Genomic DNA, 18,114 nt, shown 5'->3' with positions numbered 1-18,114 from the left:
CCAATGAGAGAAGTAGCAGCCTACCTGGTGGGCCAGGTCTGCAAAGTTCTTAAGAGTTTTTCCTACAAGTCCACCTGAGAGTCCCTTCTCCCTACCCTCCCGATCATTCTGCAAGCACCTAATTTCCTGTGCGAGAGCACTTTCTACTTAAAATAGCTTGAGTGTTTCTAGGTCCTAAAATGAAACCTGACATTACTAATTTTTGCCTTATCTCGTCTATATGAATGGGAGAAAAATAGGCCCCATTTTAAAGAGAGATTAGAAACCCTTTTGGAGAAACATGTAAGTTATGTTAGGAGTCTCCTGGATCATGGAGGGAAGGAAAGTTCATTGTTTTCTACCAGTTTTTATGCTGATGAAAAGATATGTGCCTATTTAACAAATTTGTATTTACACATCTTATTTCTTTAGCTGAATATCTGAATTCTCCTTAAGGAATGAACTGTTGTATTTTCTCTTCTACCCTGCCTTCTTCCCTGGGACTGAGGCATAGTTGTGAACACGCAGGAGGTGTTAAATATTTATTTAAATGTATGAGGATTTTAAAGATGTGATTCTGAACTCGGGTGCTGAAAGGACAGCTCCACGGGTGGCGTTTTGCAGAAGACAGAAAACCTCTGTGGGGAAGGCAAAGCAATCAATATTCTTGCTCTGGGTAGAACATAAACTCTTAGGTTCTTGCTATTTAGTTAAGAAAATATTATGACCAAACTTAAAGAAAAGTATAGAGCACAGCTTACAAGCAGATAGAAGAAAGAACAGAGGGGGTCGGGGACAAGGGAGGAAGGTACTTCTTTCTTCTCCCTTCCCTTGGAAGTAAGAAGTTCCTTGGAGTCAGAACTAGACCTTCAGTTGCGCTGAGAGAATGTGGGGCTGGCTCTCCTTCCGTTCCCTGCTCCAGTCAAGACCTGGTTTTAAGTAAGAATCGGGTCAAGTCGCATCCATCACAGTTTTCCGTTTCTTTGGAAGGACATATCCAGGAATATCAGGAACAAAACCTTATTTCTTTCATTTTCGGAGTCAAAGATGTTATTCTCTCTCAATTGTATCCTTGAAAATGAAATGCATAGGCACAATTGTATCCTTGAAAATGAAATGTATAGGTTCTGGCAAGTGAATGGTACGTATCTCACTCATTCATTTAAAAATCTCAAGGACATATGAAAATGCATCCTTATAAGAAAAATAAAGTAAATTAGTCAGAACCTTAATTTATGCCCTGCTTGAAAATAGACACAACCTCCTGTAGGAGAAACGTTTTTAAATGCCTACATATCTCCCAAGATAAAACATTTGGAACTACATTTTTCATCTTTTACTAAAATAAGGAAGATGAAAGACCTCCTTGGTGGTTTTTATTTGTCAGCTCCATGAAGAGCTATACTCTAATATCCACATTGGAGGGGATAGAAGCACTATTACATTTTTCTTTGTCATAAGATTTAGTAATTTCCACCTCTTTTGTTTTGAGTAAAGTCTGAAACAGAATTTTCCCTCTGAAGCAATATTTAAAACTAAAACAGATCATTATCAGGGTCTTTTATTCGAAGTCTAACATCACAATTCATGCCCCAGATGGGAAGTTCAAAAGGGTAACAGGGAAAAGCTGCCAGTGGCTCAACTTCATTCCAAATCTTTGCAGAAAGGTTTCACCTTTCATTTCTGAGCGACACTACCTGAACTGGTGGGCATTAGCCTACAGGTAGGAAGCACACCTGTCAGCAACGTGCCTGGTTCATCTTTACCAAAGCGCTGTAGTGAAATCATTTACATCACCAATCTCCCTCATGTGTGACTTGCAAGCACCTCTTTATCATGTCTTTATCCCTGGATATTTAACACAGTAGCCATTCTCCACGAGGCCCTGTAATTGCCTTTTGACTGGAATTACATTTTCTGAATTATCAAGAATTAATTCCAGGCAAGATCAGAACTCCTGATGACACTAAATAAAATAACTCACCAGGACCTTCCAATACCATGTTCTTCAAGTCAATTCTTTCAATAAGCACAAGGTACGGCCTACTTTCTCACCATCTGAGTTCTAGATATAAGAATCTAGTCTATGCAAGGTGACTTTTGGTACAATAAGATTAAGTCCTGGGCACCTAATGAAGAAGGAGTGTCTACAGTAGCACACGGGACATGTCTGGCTCTCTGGGGATGGGTGCTTCCAGCCTAAGTCTCATTCCCTCCTGACGGCTCTGACCGCGGGGAGCACAAGACAGTCAGGAAACTGCGTTCCAGCTCATGAGCCTCACACACCCTTCTGCTCTGGCATTAGCTGTTGCTGAAAAAAACAAAAATCAAACTTCACCCACAAAGAACCTCAAAATCTGACTTATGTTTAAAACGACACTGTTTTCTAACACACCAGACCCTTCTTCCGTATTTCTCCCACTGTCTGACCAAGTTCATCTTCAACCCTATTTCAGACACTAGCCTTCATCTTCCCAATACTCGTGCCAAAAAGATATAATGCCTAGAAACAGCATAAAGTAACTTGTTGCCTCCAAGTACTATCAGATGCAGAAACAAAGTTTTTAATTGAATGAGAGGGAGAGGGAAGCAAAGGTAACTAAAGATGTGAACGTCAATTGATAGTCAAATCACCAATACAAAAAGAGGAAGTAGGAAAATAGGGTAAGAGATTATGACTTTGACATTAAGTGGTGGTATTTAATAAATATCTTAAGATAATAACACAGTTAACACAGTTGTTCAAGCGAAAATAAGTTACAGGGCCGGAAGATAACTGTCACAAATGAAATTTTAAAACTAAATGTTTCAAGTTGGGTGGTGATGATTTTTTAAAATCAGCGCTAAGATGCAAAGTGTACAAAATATGGAATGAGGGATGCTAAATATGTGTCAACAGTATTTTTCTTAACAGGAAAGAAATTAGGGAATCCCTCAAATACAAATATAGTGTAAGCGGTACCTGGAGATATCTACATCTTTCTACTAAAACCACCTAGCATCATTGATTGAGGGATTCTAATGGCAGCTTAAATCCTTTGAAATAACAAAGGAAATTTCATTACAGGGTGTGGAACAGGGGACTCCTGGGAAACTGGTAAAAAAAACCAGGACACTGGAAGGCAGGCCCTGGGAGGGACCTATGGGCATGGTCCCCCTGAGATTTAGCAAACACCAAATATAGGCAAGGATGTAGGATGAGAATAAAGAAGAACATGTATTGTCTTAACATCCTAGGTGTCAAGGGACTGGGATTTAGCCACTGTACCCTGACCTCCCGATCTCTCCCGGGAGAATGACTTACTTTTGCCTCCCTAATCATTTCTCCACCCATCACCTGCCCCTCCACACAACACACACCCTTCTCAGCACATTAGTATTCAGTGAGGCTCCAGAAGGTACAACTTCCGAGTTACAAGATTAGCATCCAAGAAATCAACACGGCATTTCAAAGACACTTCAGCCCTGAGTTCACACAGGCTTCCGGGACTTGTGAGCCAGCCCAGCCCTGCGGGAGACAACCCCCAACTCCTTCAAAGCAAATGCCTTTAAGGGGCGGGGACAGAGGATCCCAGGAGCCGGGAAGTCCTGGACTTGGGGACTAAGGTTATGACAGAAACCACCAGCTAGCTTGCCTGAAATCCTTGCAGATATTTTTTTTTGAGGGGAGGGGGGGAGTGGGAGGGGAGATGTTGGGGGGAGGGGAGTGGGAAATGGGGAGCTTCTCCTGCTGAGGCTTCAGGAAGTGCAATCAGGGGTTGCTGCTGAGGTGGTCAGATGAAGGTTGAGAAGCCCAAGCGCCTGAGGTTCCAGGCGAGGCCTGCGGCGCCTCCACGGTACACCCAGCACCCACCAAAGCCCTGCGGCCCCAGCGCGCGCACACACCCAGCCCCAGGTCAACCATCCCTCCACACTCAGCCTAGCCCTCAGGGAGGGCTCCCGTCTCTCTGCGACCACCCCCAGGCTCCAACCCCGCCCCCCACCAGCTCCCCACCAGGGTCCCGGGCCCCGCCTTCGCCTTACACTGAATGGGCGGGTAGCGACTGGGGTCCTCGCCGCCGGGCTGGCAGCGACTGGAGAAGGCGCTGCGCGGGGTCACGTAGTTGCTGGGGAAGATGCCCACCCGCTGGTTCAGCTGCCCGGTCCACCAGCCCTCGTCGCCGGACACCTGCGAGTCCTTGGACAGCACCTCCACCACGTCGCCCAGCCGCAGGGTCAGTTCGTCCTCGCCCGCCGCCTCGTACTCGAACACGGCGGTCCAGTAGGGCAGCGGCGCGTCGGAACCCAGCTCCCCGGGGGCCGCCGCCGCCGCCTCCTCCTCCTCTTCCTCCTCCTCCTCGGCCCCGGCCCCCGCTCCATCCTCCCCCGGCGGGGCGGCAGCGGCGGCGCTCGCCAGGCAGCCGAGAAGCGCTCTGGAGGGCTCCATGGAGCGGCCGATCCATAGGGTGCGGGGCTGCCGCCACCCGCAGGAGCCGCCGCCGCCTATTGTTCATGCGGCTCCGCAGAGCTGGGGGGACCCCCTCCCCCCGACAGTGGCCGCAGGTAGGGCCCGGGCTGGCGGGGCGGGAGAGAACTGGCTGCCTGCGGCTGGCGCGGCGAGTGCCCCGAGCTCGAGTGCTCACCGCAGCATGGGGGCGCGGCGGGCAGGGGCCCCCGCCTGTGCGCTCGCCCCCTGGGGGCGGCCTGGCCACCTCCGCCGCGCTACCTGCTCACTCCAGCCGGTGCCCGCCGCCGCCCGCCAGCGGCCGCTCCCCTCTCGGCGCCGCGCCCCGCCCCAGACCCGCCAGCCCGCCCGGGACCACCTGACGCGGCCTGGCTCCGCCCCAGCCCTGCGGACCCGAAGGGGCGGGCTCCCCGGCACCCGGCCCGCCCCTGCGCCAACACGCCTTCCTATTGGATGCTGCCGACCGGCCCGCAGGTTTCCCCTCCCCCCGCCCCCCGGCGCGGTAGGAGCACCCCCGCCCAGTACCCGGCCCGCCTCTCTCCACCCCCAGCGCCCTGGGCAAAGGCCCCCTCGTTCCCGCCCTCTTTTGCGGGCTCCCACATTCTCAAACCCCAGGTCACGCAGGTCTCTCTCCCATTGGCCCGCCGCAGCTCCAACCATTGGCCCGAGGTACCTGTCCATTTCCTGGGAGAGTTCCACACCTCCGGGCTGGAGGAGGCCGCGGCCTCATTGGGTACGTGAGGAAGGATGGGTGGATCCTAAAAGGTAAAGCCCGGACTTCATTCAGACCAAAAGCCTGGAGGAGGCCCTTGTCTTTGTTTGCGGCGGGTGGGTAGGGGTTCTGTTGGGCGGTACCGGTGTTTTTTATCCTACAGTGAGCTTCTGAAAATGAGCAGAGGAGAAGGGAGCTGGGGTGCGCCCCCCGGGAGAGCGTTTTCCTCTCCATCTACCTCTTACATTTGGATTCTCCCCTCTTGGATCTGCCTTTGCCGCCGTGGTCCAAACAGTTGGATTGGCTCCACCCCACCTCCGTAACCTTTCATTTCCAATTTAAGGCCTGCAGGCCCATTGAAATGTTCTTCAGGAAAACTCTTACAAACGACAGTTCCCGCCTTTACGAAGAGTGCACACAGCTTTCCTTTTCCTGGGTTCCTGTGCGAAGAGATTCCAATACAGTGGTTTTTAGAATTCAGAAAGAGAGACCACTTTACAGGGGCTTCAAACTGAGGCTGGAAAACCTATGGCGAAGTTGGCTTGGTCTCTCTAAAGAGACAGCTTTTTTACAGTCGTGCATTTCTTTCACCTGGTGAACTGCACTTTTGGTCACGGTGACATATATAAAAATTAGGTTAAGAACCAAAGTAGAGCCCAGCCAGCGTGGCTCAGGGGTTGACCTATGAACCAGGAGGACACAGTTCGATTCCTGATCAGGGCACATGCTCAGTTTGTCGGCTGGATCCCCAATGTAGGGCATGCAGGAGGTAGCTGATCAATGCCTTTCTGTCATCATTGATGTTTCTATCTCTCTCTCCCTCTCCCTTACTCTCTGAAAGGAGGAGGAGGAAGAAGGAGAAGGAGAATACACACACACACACACACACACACACACACTAGAGACCCGTTGCATGAAGATTCGTGCAATAGGCCTTCCTTCCCCTGGCTGCCGGCACTGGTTTTCCTCTGGCACCTGGGACCCAGGCCTTCAGCCTTCAGGCTTGGCTCCGTCTGGCCGCAGGTAGAGCCAAGCCTTCGGGTTTCAGTGGAGCCTTCAGTCTTCAGTCTTTGCCATCTTTGTTGGGTTAATTTGCATACTCACTCCCAATTGGCTGGTGGGCATTGTGGAGGTATGGTCAATTTGCATCTTTCTCTTTTATTAGTGTAGATATATACATTTATATATATATACATAAATAAATAAATATATATATACTAGAGGCCCGGTGCACGAAATTCGTGCACGGAGGGGGGGGGTGTCCCTCAGCCCAGCCTACATCCTCTCCAATCTGGGACCCCTCGAGAGATGTCTGACTGCCTGTTTGGATTGATGGTCAATCTGCATATTACTCTTTTATGATGACATCCCTCTCACAATCCAGGACTGCTGGCTCCCAACTGCTCACCTGCCTGCCTTCCTGATTGCCCCTAAATCGCTTCTGCCTGCCAGCCTGATCACCCCCTAACCACTCCTATGCCAGCCTGATTGATGTCTAACTGCTCCCCTGCCAGCTTGTTTGCCCCCAACTTCCCTCCTCTGCCGGCCTAGTCACCCCTAACTGCCCTCCTCTGCAGGCTTGATTGCCTCCAACTGCCCTCCCTTGCAGGCCTGGTGCCTCCCAACTGCCCTCCCCTGCTGGCCATCTTGTGGAGGCCATCTTGTGTCCACATGGGGGCAGGATCTTTGACCACATGGGGGCAGCCATATTGTGTGTTGGATTGATGGTCAATCTGCATAGTACTCTTTTATTAGATAGGAGATATATATATATTTTAGAGGCCCGGTACATGAATTCGTGCATGGGTGGGGTCCGGCCAGCCTGGCCAGAGGGAGGGGACATGGAGGTTGGCTGGCCTGCCTGCTGGTCGAACTCCTGTTCGAGGGGACAATTTGCATATTAGCCTTTTATTATATAGGATATACACTGAGTGGCCAGATTATTATGTGTTCAGAGATCATAATAATCTGGCCACTACAAGACAATGCTGCAGTTCATGATCAAGGGCTGGCCATTTTCTACATTCTTTTCTTATCCTCCATTTCTCAAACATTAGGAAAGAATGAGATAGGTGGTCCCTACTATTTCTTCTGTGCTTTAATCCTATCGGAGCAATGAAAATTTCCAATAAGGTTTTCTGGTGTTTCAAAATAACTGAATGCTGAAAGATCTAGCCCAGTCTCTACCAAACTGCCTTACCTTTTCCCCTTTAGTGGTTAGAATAGATACGATGTATTTAGCAAGAGTTAGTGCTTCACTGAGTATATCTTGTTTAATTTTAGTTTGGGGTTAATTGTTGGACAAACTGGAGACAGTGGGGTAACTGGGAAAGATCAGCAGGGCTGGCATCTTTGGCTCCTCCGCCAGCAGCTGCATGATCTTGGGGAAGTACGTAACATTGCAGGGCAGTGTGTTCATCCATAAAGTGAGGGGTGGGCTGGAAGATCTCCCGTGTTCTCGTAGGCCCAGCGCTCTGTGGTTTGCACACCAGTATGGCTACACGGTATACCCACACATCGAGGTCTTGAAAAGAGAGATTTGAGTGCTGTCCTGAAGAGCGTCCAGAGGAGTTCTTGAGAAAGGACTTCTGAGTAGATGCCCTAAAACAGGGGTCCTCAAACTTTTTAAACAGGGGGCCAGTTCACTGTCCCTCAGACCGTTGGAGGGCTGGACTATAGTTTAAAAAAAAACCAAAAAACTATGAACAAATTCCTATGCACACTGCACATACCTTATTTTGAAGTAAAAAAACAAAACGGCAAAAACACCCGGCGGGCTGGATAAATGTCCTCTGCGGGCCGCATGTGGCCCGCAGGCCGTAGTTTGAGGACGCCTGCCCTAAAACAATGTTCAGATTCTTCTTGTACATTGGATCAGTGAACTGGAAAAGATATGGATGAGTCTTTGAGTCAATTCTCTAGGTTTTTTTTGTTTTGTTTTATTGATTTTTTACAGAGAGGAAGGGAGAGGGATAGAGAGTTAGAAACATCGATGAGAGAGAAACATCAATCAGCTGCCTCCTGCACACCCCCTACTGGGGATGTGCCTGCAACCAGGGTACATGCCCTTGACCAGAATCGAACCTGGGACCTTTCAGTCCGCAGGCCGACACTCTATCCACTGAGCCAAACCGGTTAGGGCCAATTCTCTAGGTTTTAAGACAAACTATCCTGTCCCCAAGCAAAAGAGAGCTGGATAATGGGGATAGAGAGGTCCTTTATGCTTTTAAAAAGACCGTAAGAAAAAAAAGGTTTTCTTGAGAAATTTTTATATTTGGAGGAAAATGGCATAGACATACACAGAGAGACACAGAAAAAGAAAACCACTAGAAAGATAAAGAGAAAACCGGTGGTGGATCGCTTTCAAGTAGCAGGATTATGAGTCATTGGACAATTTTTGTCATTTTGCTTCTCAGTAATTTTTTGTATGTGCTACTATATCACTTTGCGGCTCTTCACTTCTCCCCCACCCAGAGGAGAAGGGGAAGATATTCCAGATCCCTCTAACTCCCGATATAATTAAAATAGGTAATACTATAGCATGTGTTTAGCACCTCATGAAGAGTCATTCATCAAACATTCCAAGAAGTCATTCAGTAAATATTTGTTGAATGGGTAAGTAATAGGAATTCAAACGAGGGAAGATTCTTCCTGCTAACTTTGCCTAGCAGGGTTTCATGGAAGAGGCAGAACCAAAGCTGGTCCTGGATGGGTACAGGGTGGAGCCAGGAAGAACCTGTGTTCAGGAAAGGAAGGAGGATATGGGCACAGCCACAGAGGCGGGAAAGCCTGAGTAAGGCCATCTGCATGGAATAAGAGGATGAGAAAGAACTCTGAAAAACAGGTTGAGACCAGATTGTATAGGGCCTTGTAATCACTTGATTCACACTAATAATTAATTATTTGTAATGATTTAATGTCCAGTTTGTTTATCGTACGGGCAGGGACCTGGTTCCTTACAGTTCTCCCAGCACCTAGAGAGCACATAAATCACTCTAGGTATGTATTTGTGACTGAATGGCTGGTGTGAGTACCCAGCTGAGAAGCATGGGCTTTGTTTTAGCAGATAAAAGGTTATCACTGAAGGCTTTTGAGCAGGGCTGTGAGGGGATCAAATGTTGCTGTCACTGCGGACTGGAATAGATGAGAAATGCTTAAGGAGGTGCTTAAGTTGGGCATTGAAGGATGTGTACAACTTGATTAGTAAAAAACAGAAAGGTGGAGCTGGAAATTAATGTAATGGGTAGCAATAATAGGAATACCAGCCTGAGAAGAGGAGAGAGTACAAAATGGGAGTGATGGGAAATAAAATGGACTAAATAAAATAGGGGCAGATTGCAAAAGACTGAAAGCCAGGTGGAATTACCAAGATTCCACCACTATTAAGTTCTAGAGCAGGGGCTGACACATGTCACCCCCAAAAAGGACCATTTTCTCTACCCCACCGAAAAGTATAGCGTAAGGCAGGGAGAGTATAATAACAGTCAGCGATGCAGCTTGGCACTACTAGGCTCACTTCAGAAGATCATGATTTCTTGTGGGTCTGTCCATTAAAAACCATGTGGCTTTGAACAGGGCACCTGGTTGAACCTCAGTTTCCTCATTTTTTAAATTTTAAACTAGAGGCCCAGTGTACGAAATTTATGCACAGGTAGGGTCCCTATGCCTGGCCGGCAATCAGGGCCAATCGGGGCCTTCCTTCGTCTGCACTGCCCCCTAGTGGTCAGCACATGTCATAGTGAGCAATCGAACTCCTGGTTGAACTCCCAAGGGGACACTTTGCATATTAGCCTTTTATATATATAGATAGGTATAAAATAGAAAGTGCTTCTTCTAGAGATTTATAGGATTAAATGATACAAAAATCTCTTAGCATGCTGCTTATCATCCACTGACAACTCAACATATTTACTTCCTTCTTTCCTCTGCCCATCACCTTCAGAAACATCCTTTTCTTGCACCCAAGAAAACTACAAAGGCTTCTTGACCGGAAGTTGAACTAGGTTCCCCTCCCCGCTTTTTTTTTAAAGAAGGGATGGGAAAGGGGATAAAATGAAGAGAGGAAGGAAGGATGATGGAATTAGGAGTGATTTTTTTTTTAGCCTATACTGTTCAGTATTTTCTACCATCAAAATGTACCTATTTTCTAATCAGTAAGTATGTTATAGTTAATGATGATCATGAAAAATTTTAGTGAGCCCTAGCAAGTTTGGCTCAGTGGGTAGAGCATCAACCTATGGACTGAAGGGTCCCAGGTTGATTCTGGTCAAGGGCATGTGCCTTGGTTGCAGGCTCGATCCCTGGCCCTGGTTGGGTGTGTGCAAGAGGTAACCAATCCATGTGTCTCTCTCACGTCAATGTTTCCCTCTCTTTGCCTCTCCCTGTCCCTTCCACTCTCTCTAAAAATCAATGGAAATATATCCTCGGGTTTAAATGCAAACAAACAAACAACAATTTTAATTATATGGAAATGTGCATAATATGATTAATGAAAAAATAGTGAATAAAAAACCCTTTATACAATTCTAGAGGCCCGGTGCACGAATTTGTGCACAGGTGGGGTCCCTCCGCCTGGATCATCTTGCCCAGTCCCGATTGAGGCTGGCCGGCCAGGAGGAGGGACCGCGAGAGGTTGGCTGTGGGAGCGCACTGACCACCAGGAGGCAGCTCCTGCATTGAACATCTGCCCTCTGGTGGTCAGTGTGCGTCATAGTGACTGGTTGTAATGGTCACTTAGGCTTTTATATATATAGATGATCAGAAATTGAGGGCTTTCTGGATGCCATGATCAGAAATGTGTGAATGCGTGTTTGTATAGTATCAAAATCTTTTTAAAAAAATGTTTTTATTGATTTTAGAGAGGTAAGAACAGAGAAAGATAGAAACATCGATGAGAACATCGATTGGCTGCACGCTCCCTGCTGGGGATTGAGCCCAAAACCTGGGTGTGTGTCCTGACCAGAAATGGAACCAAACTGGCAACCTTTTGGTATGTGGGACTATGCCCAACCCACTGAGCCACACGGGCCAGAGCTCAAAAATCTTATTTTATTAGTTATTTCTGAGCTGAGTGGTGGAATATAGATAATTTGTATTGCCTTCATTTTACCTTTTAAAAAATTTCCATGTAGCTAAAATTACCATGTAATACTTTTATAATTAAATAGCCACAAATCATTTTTATTTGGTATAATAATAAAATAAATTTCAAGTAGAAAGCCTTATTGTTAGCTGGGGAGATGATAGAGGAGGGGGAAAAATTAGAAGTATGACAATAATAATATTAATAACAATAATGATAATGGCTGCTATGAATTGGAGGCTTACTGGGTGCCATGTACTGTCCACAATATTTTCTATTTATTAGTGTCTTCAACAGCTTTTTCAAGCAAATAAAAAGGTCCTGGAATTTAAACAGTTCATTCCATCCCTATCCTTCCTACCTCCTAGAGGTAACAGTCATGGTTATGTGCAGACAGATATGTGGCTACATACTTTAGAAGTAATTTAATGTGGCTGTGGCCTCACTCACTTAACACTAGCACAAACTTGTCTTATTCTTTAGCTTTTCAAAGCTTGATCTTTAAACCATGTTGTGACAAAGATTTAGTTAAAACTTCAGCTCACTGTTTTGCTTTTGAGATTTATGACTTCTAATAGAAAAAAATACATTTAAAGACTCTTGTTGTCTGTTATTTAAACAAACCAGTAGTAATATCTGATGAGAGCAACTCACAATGAAAAATACTTTACAAGAGCCGAAGCTGTTTGGTTAAGGACTTGACACAGCAATGTCCAGAGACAATAGTAGACAACTATGCCACCCTGTGGTACTGAGGGGGTATAGCGACCTTTTTTTAATGACAAAAAATTTTTTTAGGTTTACTCTTTTAGTGCTGAAAGGAACCGTAGTGGTCGCTGGGTGGAGCCCTTTCAATTTGTTGTGGAAACCAAGACCCAGACAAGTGATAACACTAGAGTTTGAACCAAATCGTCAGATGGACCCTCTTCAGACCCTTTCTAGCCACACAACTGCTTCCAATTCTTCCACTTAAATCAAGGCTATCTTCCTGTCAGCTGCAGGGAACCTAAGAACTATCTAATGCAAAAAGTCAATTTACATCCAAGAAAACCGAGTCTTAGAGAAGATACATGATTTGCTAAAGTGTCCACAGCTAATTTGCAGTTCCCTTTTATTGCCTTTATTCGTTTACTAAGTATTCATACCTGTGTCTACTATGTGTCAGGTGCTGTTCAAGGCAATGAACATACAAAAGTAACAAAATAGACAAAAACTCCTTCACAAATCTCATCTTCTAATGGGGGAGACAGAGCAATAAGATATGCAAGTAAAATACATAATATAATATCATATAATATTAAAGAGATAAGTGCTAAAAAGAAAAAAAGGGTGGGCCGAAACCGGTTTGGCTCAGTGGATAGAGCGTCAGCCTTCGGACTGAGAGGTCCCGGGTTCGATTCCGGTCAAGGGCATGTACCTTGGTTGCGGGCACATCCCCAGTAGGGGGTGTGCAGGAGGCAGCTGATGGATGTTTCTCTCTCATCGATGATTCTAACTCTCTATCCCTCTCCCTTCCTCTCTGTAAAAAAATCAATAAAACATATTTTTAAAGAAAAGAAAAAAAGGGTGGGATGAGGGAGATGAATGCTAGAAGGGGTTACGTTTCAGGGTGGCCAGAGGCCTCCTTAACAAGGTGACTTTTGAAATAAAGACCTGGAGGAAGTGAGGAAACTAGCCACACAGAAATGGGGGAAGAGCATGCAGGCAGAGGGAACAACAGCGCAAGGGCCGGGAGGCAGAGACGTGCCTGTGTAGTCAAGAAAAGAGCGAGGAGGCCAATCCAGCAGGGATGAGGGTCCCAGGGCAGTAAGAGGTACGGGAGGTCATGGGGCCCAGACCATGTGGGACTTTCAGGCCAAAGGAGGACTTTTGGCTTTTACTTTGAATGAGAGGGGAGCCCTTTCGGAGTTTTCTGTCGGGGAGTGGTGTGGTCTGACTGACTTCATAAAACTCAGGCTGCTAGCCTGGCCAGTGTGGCTCAATGGTTGAGCCTTAACCCATGAACCAGGAGGTCACCGTTAGATTTCCCCGTCAGGGCACGTGCCCAGGTTGCGACTCAGTCCCCAGTGGGGGCCGTGCAGGAGGAAGCCGATCAGTGATTCTCTCTCATCATTGATGTTTCTGTCTCTCCCTCTGCCTTTCTCTGGGGGGATGTGGGGGGGGGAGAGTGGTCTTAAGGAATAAGTGAAGTAATACACGAAAAACAGCGTCTGCAACATAGGGAGCCCTCAGGAAGGGCAGAAGGGATTGTATCGCCCCTGGGCCCTCAGGGAGCTGAGGCTCTGAGAGGCTGGTCGGTGGGACAACACAGTGGGAAGCAGCACAAGCGCTAGATCCACACACGAGTAGCTGCCTTCAATCCCCACGCTTTCCCCACGTGGAGTCCATTTCCGCCAGGAGTGCTGGTTTTGTGCGAAACACACCACACCTTCCCACCTGGTCTCCTGGTGCCTGCTGGCTTTGTCTTTGCGAGGGACACGCAGGGATCGCGGGGCAACAACCGCCCAAATAAGCGATCCTCCTTGGTCACATCGGGGTGGCCAGCCTGGGCCGACGAAGCACCTCTCGTGCTGCTCCCATTTCGCCTTCACCGAAACCCCAGGCGCGAGGTCCTTTTCATCAGCCCTTTGTGTGAAAGCGGGGCCGGAGCCGCGAAGTTACGGGAGGCGTGGGAGTTGGCTCAGAAGCCAGGGGTCCGCCCAGCAGTTATCTATGTGCGAAAGGCACTGCGCTGTGGCGGCTCCCTTTCTGGACTGCAATAGGACTGGGGGAGGCAGATTGTCCCTCCGCCCACCCCACCCCACCTCCTGGACAACCCACCCAAAGTGTGACACCTGGGGCAGCCCCGCCCAGCGCCCAGCATTCCACCGTCCTTCCCTTCCTCCTCCCAAACCAGACCCGCTGCGCGAGCTGGCAGCCCGCCTAACCCCGGCCCGCTCCCTAGGCCAGAGGTTCTCGCCCAGCGTGGAGGCCGGGCTGGGGACGTCTGTTTGGGCCCCAGGAGAGCGCAGAGGAAGTCTGAGGTGTGGACTCGGGCCCACACCCATGCGTCACTATTCCTGACCGGGAACTCCACCCCTCCGCGCCACCCCTCTGCAGCAAGGTCGGGAGTCTGCGTTCCTTCCTTCCTGGCCTCTGGGTGTTCAGATCGCCCTGCTCCACTGCTGGGCTCCAGCAGTTAGGAACTAGAATTCTTCTGGGGTGGAAATTAACAATGTCCCCACTCAGACCTGAGGCTGGGTGAGGGGCTTGGCCTGAGCTGAGCATCCTGCCTTCTCTCTCTCTCCATCTCTCACTCTATCTCTACTTCTCATCTCTACCTCTCATCTCTGTCTCTCATCTCTATCTCTGTCTCTCATCTCTAGCTCTCATCTCTATCTATCTCTCCTTCTATCTCTCTCTATCTCTCCCTCTATCTCTACCTCTCATCTCTATCTCTCCCTCTATCTCTACCTCTCATCTCTATTTCGATCTCTCATCTCTATCTCTCATCTCTGTATCTATCTCTATCTCTCATCTCTATTTCTATCTCTTTCTCCCTCTCTCTCTCTCTTTCTCTCTCTCTATCTCTCTCTCTCTCTCTGATCCATTCCTTCCTTCCTTCTTTTCAAAGAGATTGGTGCTCCGAAGGGCAGGATTGCAGCATACACTTGAGCAAGCACCAAAGATCTCCGTCAGAAGGCAGCCTGCACACTAACCTGTACTAACTGGGTGGGCTGGGTTCATATCAGCCGCTGTGCATGCTTCAGGTGTCTTTGGTATGGGGTGTAGATTTGGCTAGGTGTGGACTGTTCTAATTTAAGCCACCGGTTGTAAATATATGTCCTGGTGCCTATTAATAACCCACAGTCAGCACATTTGTCCCCTGTCACTCCAGTCACTCCAACAGTGACCCCTCTCTCCCCTGCCCTCCTCCCCACAGCTCTGTGTGCACTAGCCACGCCAGCTGTGGACCCTGTGAGCTACAGGATCTGCGTATGCATTGCAGTTCTCCGCCTTCCTCCCCACCCACATTCCCCCCCGCACTTGCCAGCTCTTTTCTCCAGGCTGCTACTCTCTTTAATGGCCCTGATACTAGGTCATTAATAGGGGTAGGTGAGGAGGAAGGACAGAAGGAAATAAAAATAATAACAATTTATTCTGAGAAACCCTTTAACGTTACATGTCTGGGTTCCTTCCGGTCATTGGCTGTGAAAATACTGGTTCTGCTTCTCAGAGCTCCCGAGGTCTGTGGTTTGGACAAGGGGCCTTTCCACTGGGTAGATTGCTGCAGATGTTGAGTCCACGAAAGCCAAGGCAGTTTCTCTTCTGGTCGATGAAGCCTTCAGCCTCCCTATTCTGTTTGCTTCCTCCCTGTCTCGGCTTCTCTCCTTGTATAACCTTCTTCCAAGAAAAGACTTGAAACTTGAAGTATAAGTGAGCAATACCTTAAGTATTACCTGAAATGGGGATTTCAAACTTAAAAGGGACCAAAGAAGCAGCTCGATAGAGGAGAACAGGAACTCTAGGAATCCCCTGTTAACAAGGGGACTCTCACCCGCAGCTGCCTCATCTATGAAATGGGTGTACCCATCCATTCCTACCTTGGTGCAGAGGATGGCACCAGATTTCTCAAGATCCCTTCCAGCTCTGAAGAAAGGGAGCTGAAGAGAGGAATGGATGCTACCCGCAAGTCAGGAAGAGGGAATCTTAAGATATCAAAGAGCCTTCTGGATTGGTCCCCTGAAATCAGATGGCCACGTGTGGCCTATCCAGCATAAATATGAAGGCTCTGACAATAGCTGACAGCAGCAATAGCATCCTCAGGCCGCTTTGTAATTCCATCCCTTTGTCATCGCCCTGTTATAAAACTCTGCCATTTCTTACAAATATAACTTCTCTGATCAGTGAATTCTTACCCACCCTGTAAGACCGCCCTCTCTGGGACAGTTCTGCACCCTTGGACCCTTTTCCTGACGATCCTAAAGATTTTCTATCCGGGTCACACGGGGCCTGACCCACACGTAGAGCCCTTCCCACTTTACACTGCCACCTGCTCCCCTCCCTTAGCCATCAGATCTTTGAGGAAAGGGACTTGGCCTTCCTCATCTACACCTGACACAATTCCTGTTGGTCCTACTTTGAATGGAGTGAGATCCTAGTACTTATAGAATGATCCGCCATCTATAAAGGTCTCTCCCCTACATTCTCTCATTTAGCCCTCACACAGCCCTGGCACGATGGACACACAGAGGTGAAGTGGCTTGCCCAGGTGTTGGGTAAGGGGCAGAACTGGAAGAGGTAACCCAGTTCCGAGACCACAGACCCCAGCTCGCAGGTGTCCCTGACTGCCTTCTGCCGTGTAGTAGAAAGCTTCTCCAAAAGGCAGTGGCCCCCTTGACTCCTTTCTCTCCCGTCAAGTTCAAACGTCAGGCAGCCAAGATAGCTGAGTCAACTCTCAAGGAAATGGAAGTTTTGATAACCTGCCTTCCTTACTTGCTCGTCATCGACGAAAGAATGTCCCGTCTAAGAAAAAGTCTTATAAGATTTTATTTGAGTCAAACTGACAATTGCTAGGAAGCAAAATCTCAACAGATTGAGAATATGCTCTGGAGAATGGCAGTTTGGCAGCGTATTGTATACATTAGAATCAAAGGAGGAGATGTAAAGAGGGTTACATGAAGTTTATTGGTGGTAGATTAGGGAGCTGGGAGAAAGCAAAATAGGGAAATCTCTGAGATTGGATAACAAGTAAAACAGAGAGACACATCTTTTACATTGGTGGGTACAGAATGGTTAACACAGCACAGAGAGATGGTAGGCAGGGAGGTTGTGCCCTGAGGGGTCTGGGAAAGGGGATAACTCTGACATACCAAGGGTATGTTATTATAGATGCAAAAAGACAATGGACAGGCTCACTTAAGGCAAAGATTGAGTTTGTCAAGGGAGCTACTGGCCTAGGACTTGACTACCCGCCATGACCCACTTTTTAAAAATATATATTTTTATTGATTTCATAGAGGAAGGAAAAGGGAGAGATATACAGAAACATCAGTGATGAAAGAAAACCATTGATCAGCTGCCTTCTGCATGCTCTACACTCGGGATCAAGTTTGCAACCCAGGTATGTGCCCCGACTGGAAATCGAACCGTGACCTCCTGGTTCATAGGTCGAAGCCCAACCACTGAGCCACGCCAGCTGGGCCATGACCCGCTTTTAATTGGGAATTTTTATGTTCAGACCATCCTGTGTGGTTACCTTTGGTCTTTGAGTTTGTAAGGCTCACCATGCAGGCCTCCCCTGAGCTTGTCAGGGTCAGTGTGTGGCCCCTTTTATCCACATCATCTGCTTCCTCTAGCCAAGACCTTGGACGGTGGAGACGGTCCTCTTCAGGCTCCTAACGTTCTGTGTGTCCTGGAGCAAGCCATTCAATACTCTGAACCTCAGTTTTCTCCTCTGTAGAATAGAAATGGAGTGTTATAAACACCCACTAGATGCCCCCGCAGACAGAGCCCAGAGCTAGGAACTTGGGATATAGATGCAAAAATAAACAGGACCTAATCTCTACTCGCAATAAATGTAGTCAAACAGGAGAGGCAGGAATGAAAACATAGACCTCATGGCAGAGTGAAATAACATAGGTATAGAAGAAAGACTATTAATACCTGATTTGCTTATCTCATGGGGTTGTGCCAAGAATCAAATGAGGTCATAAATATTAAGTATTCTTAAAGCACTATGTACATATTGTTCTTTGGCTTCTGTAGGAGACATCAATTGGGCTGTCTGCTTAAATCTCCCTTCTTTTCCAAGAACTCCTGTAGCCAACTCCACGTGATAAGAGAGGTGCCCCCTCCGAAGCACCCTTTGGCCATTTTGGTTGAGTCAAGCTGGGCCATGGAGAGTCCTGGGAATGG

General features: G+C 47.8%; 1 protein-coding gene across 2 annotated transcripts in view; it reads right to left on the bottom strand.

The window, feature by feature from the left end:
- The window catches only part of MAP3K9 (mitogen-activated protein kinase kinase kinase 9), a 69,992-nt gene extending 65,587 nt beyond the window's left edge, over positions 1–4,405 (bottom strand). For both annotated transcript variants that reach the window (XM_054715466.1, XM_008138889.3), the window contains exon 1: positions 4,003–4,405. In XM_054715466.1, the coding sequence (XP_054571441.1) occupies positions 4,003–4,405 (403 nt within the window). The remainder of the gene's footprint in view (positions 1–4,002) is intronic.
- Positions 4,406–18,114: the final 13,709 nt, after the last annotated feature.

The sequence above is a fragment of the Eptesicus fuscus genome, chromosome 5 (assembly GCF_027574615.1).
Source record: "Eptesicus fuscus isolate TK198812 chromosome 5, DD_ASM_mEF_20220401, whole genome shotgun sequence".
NCBI classification, from domain to species: Eukaryota; Metazoa; Chordata; class Mammalia; order Chiroptera; family Vespertilionidae; genus Eptesicus; species Eptesicus fuscus.
This window is presented reverse-complemented; position numbering and strand designations above follow the sequence as displayed.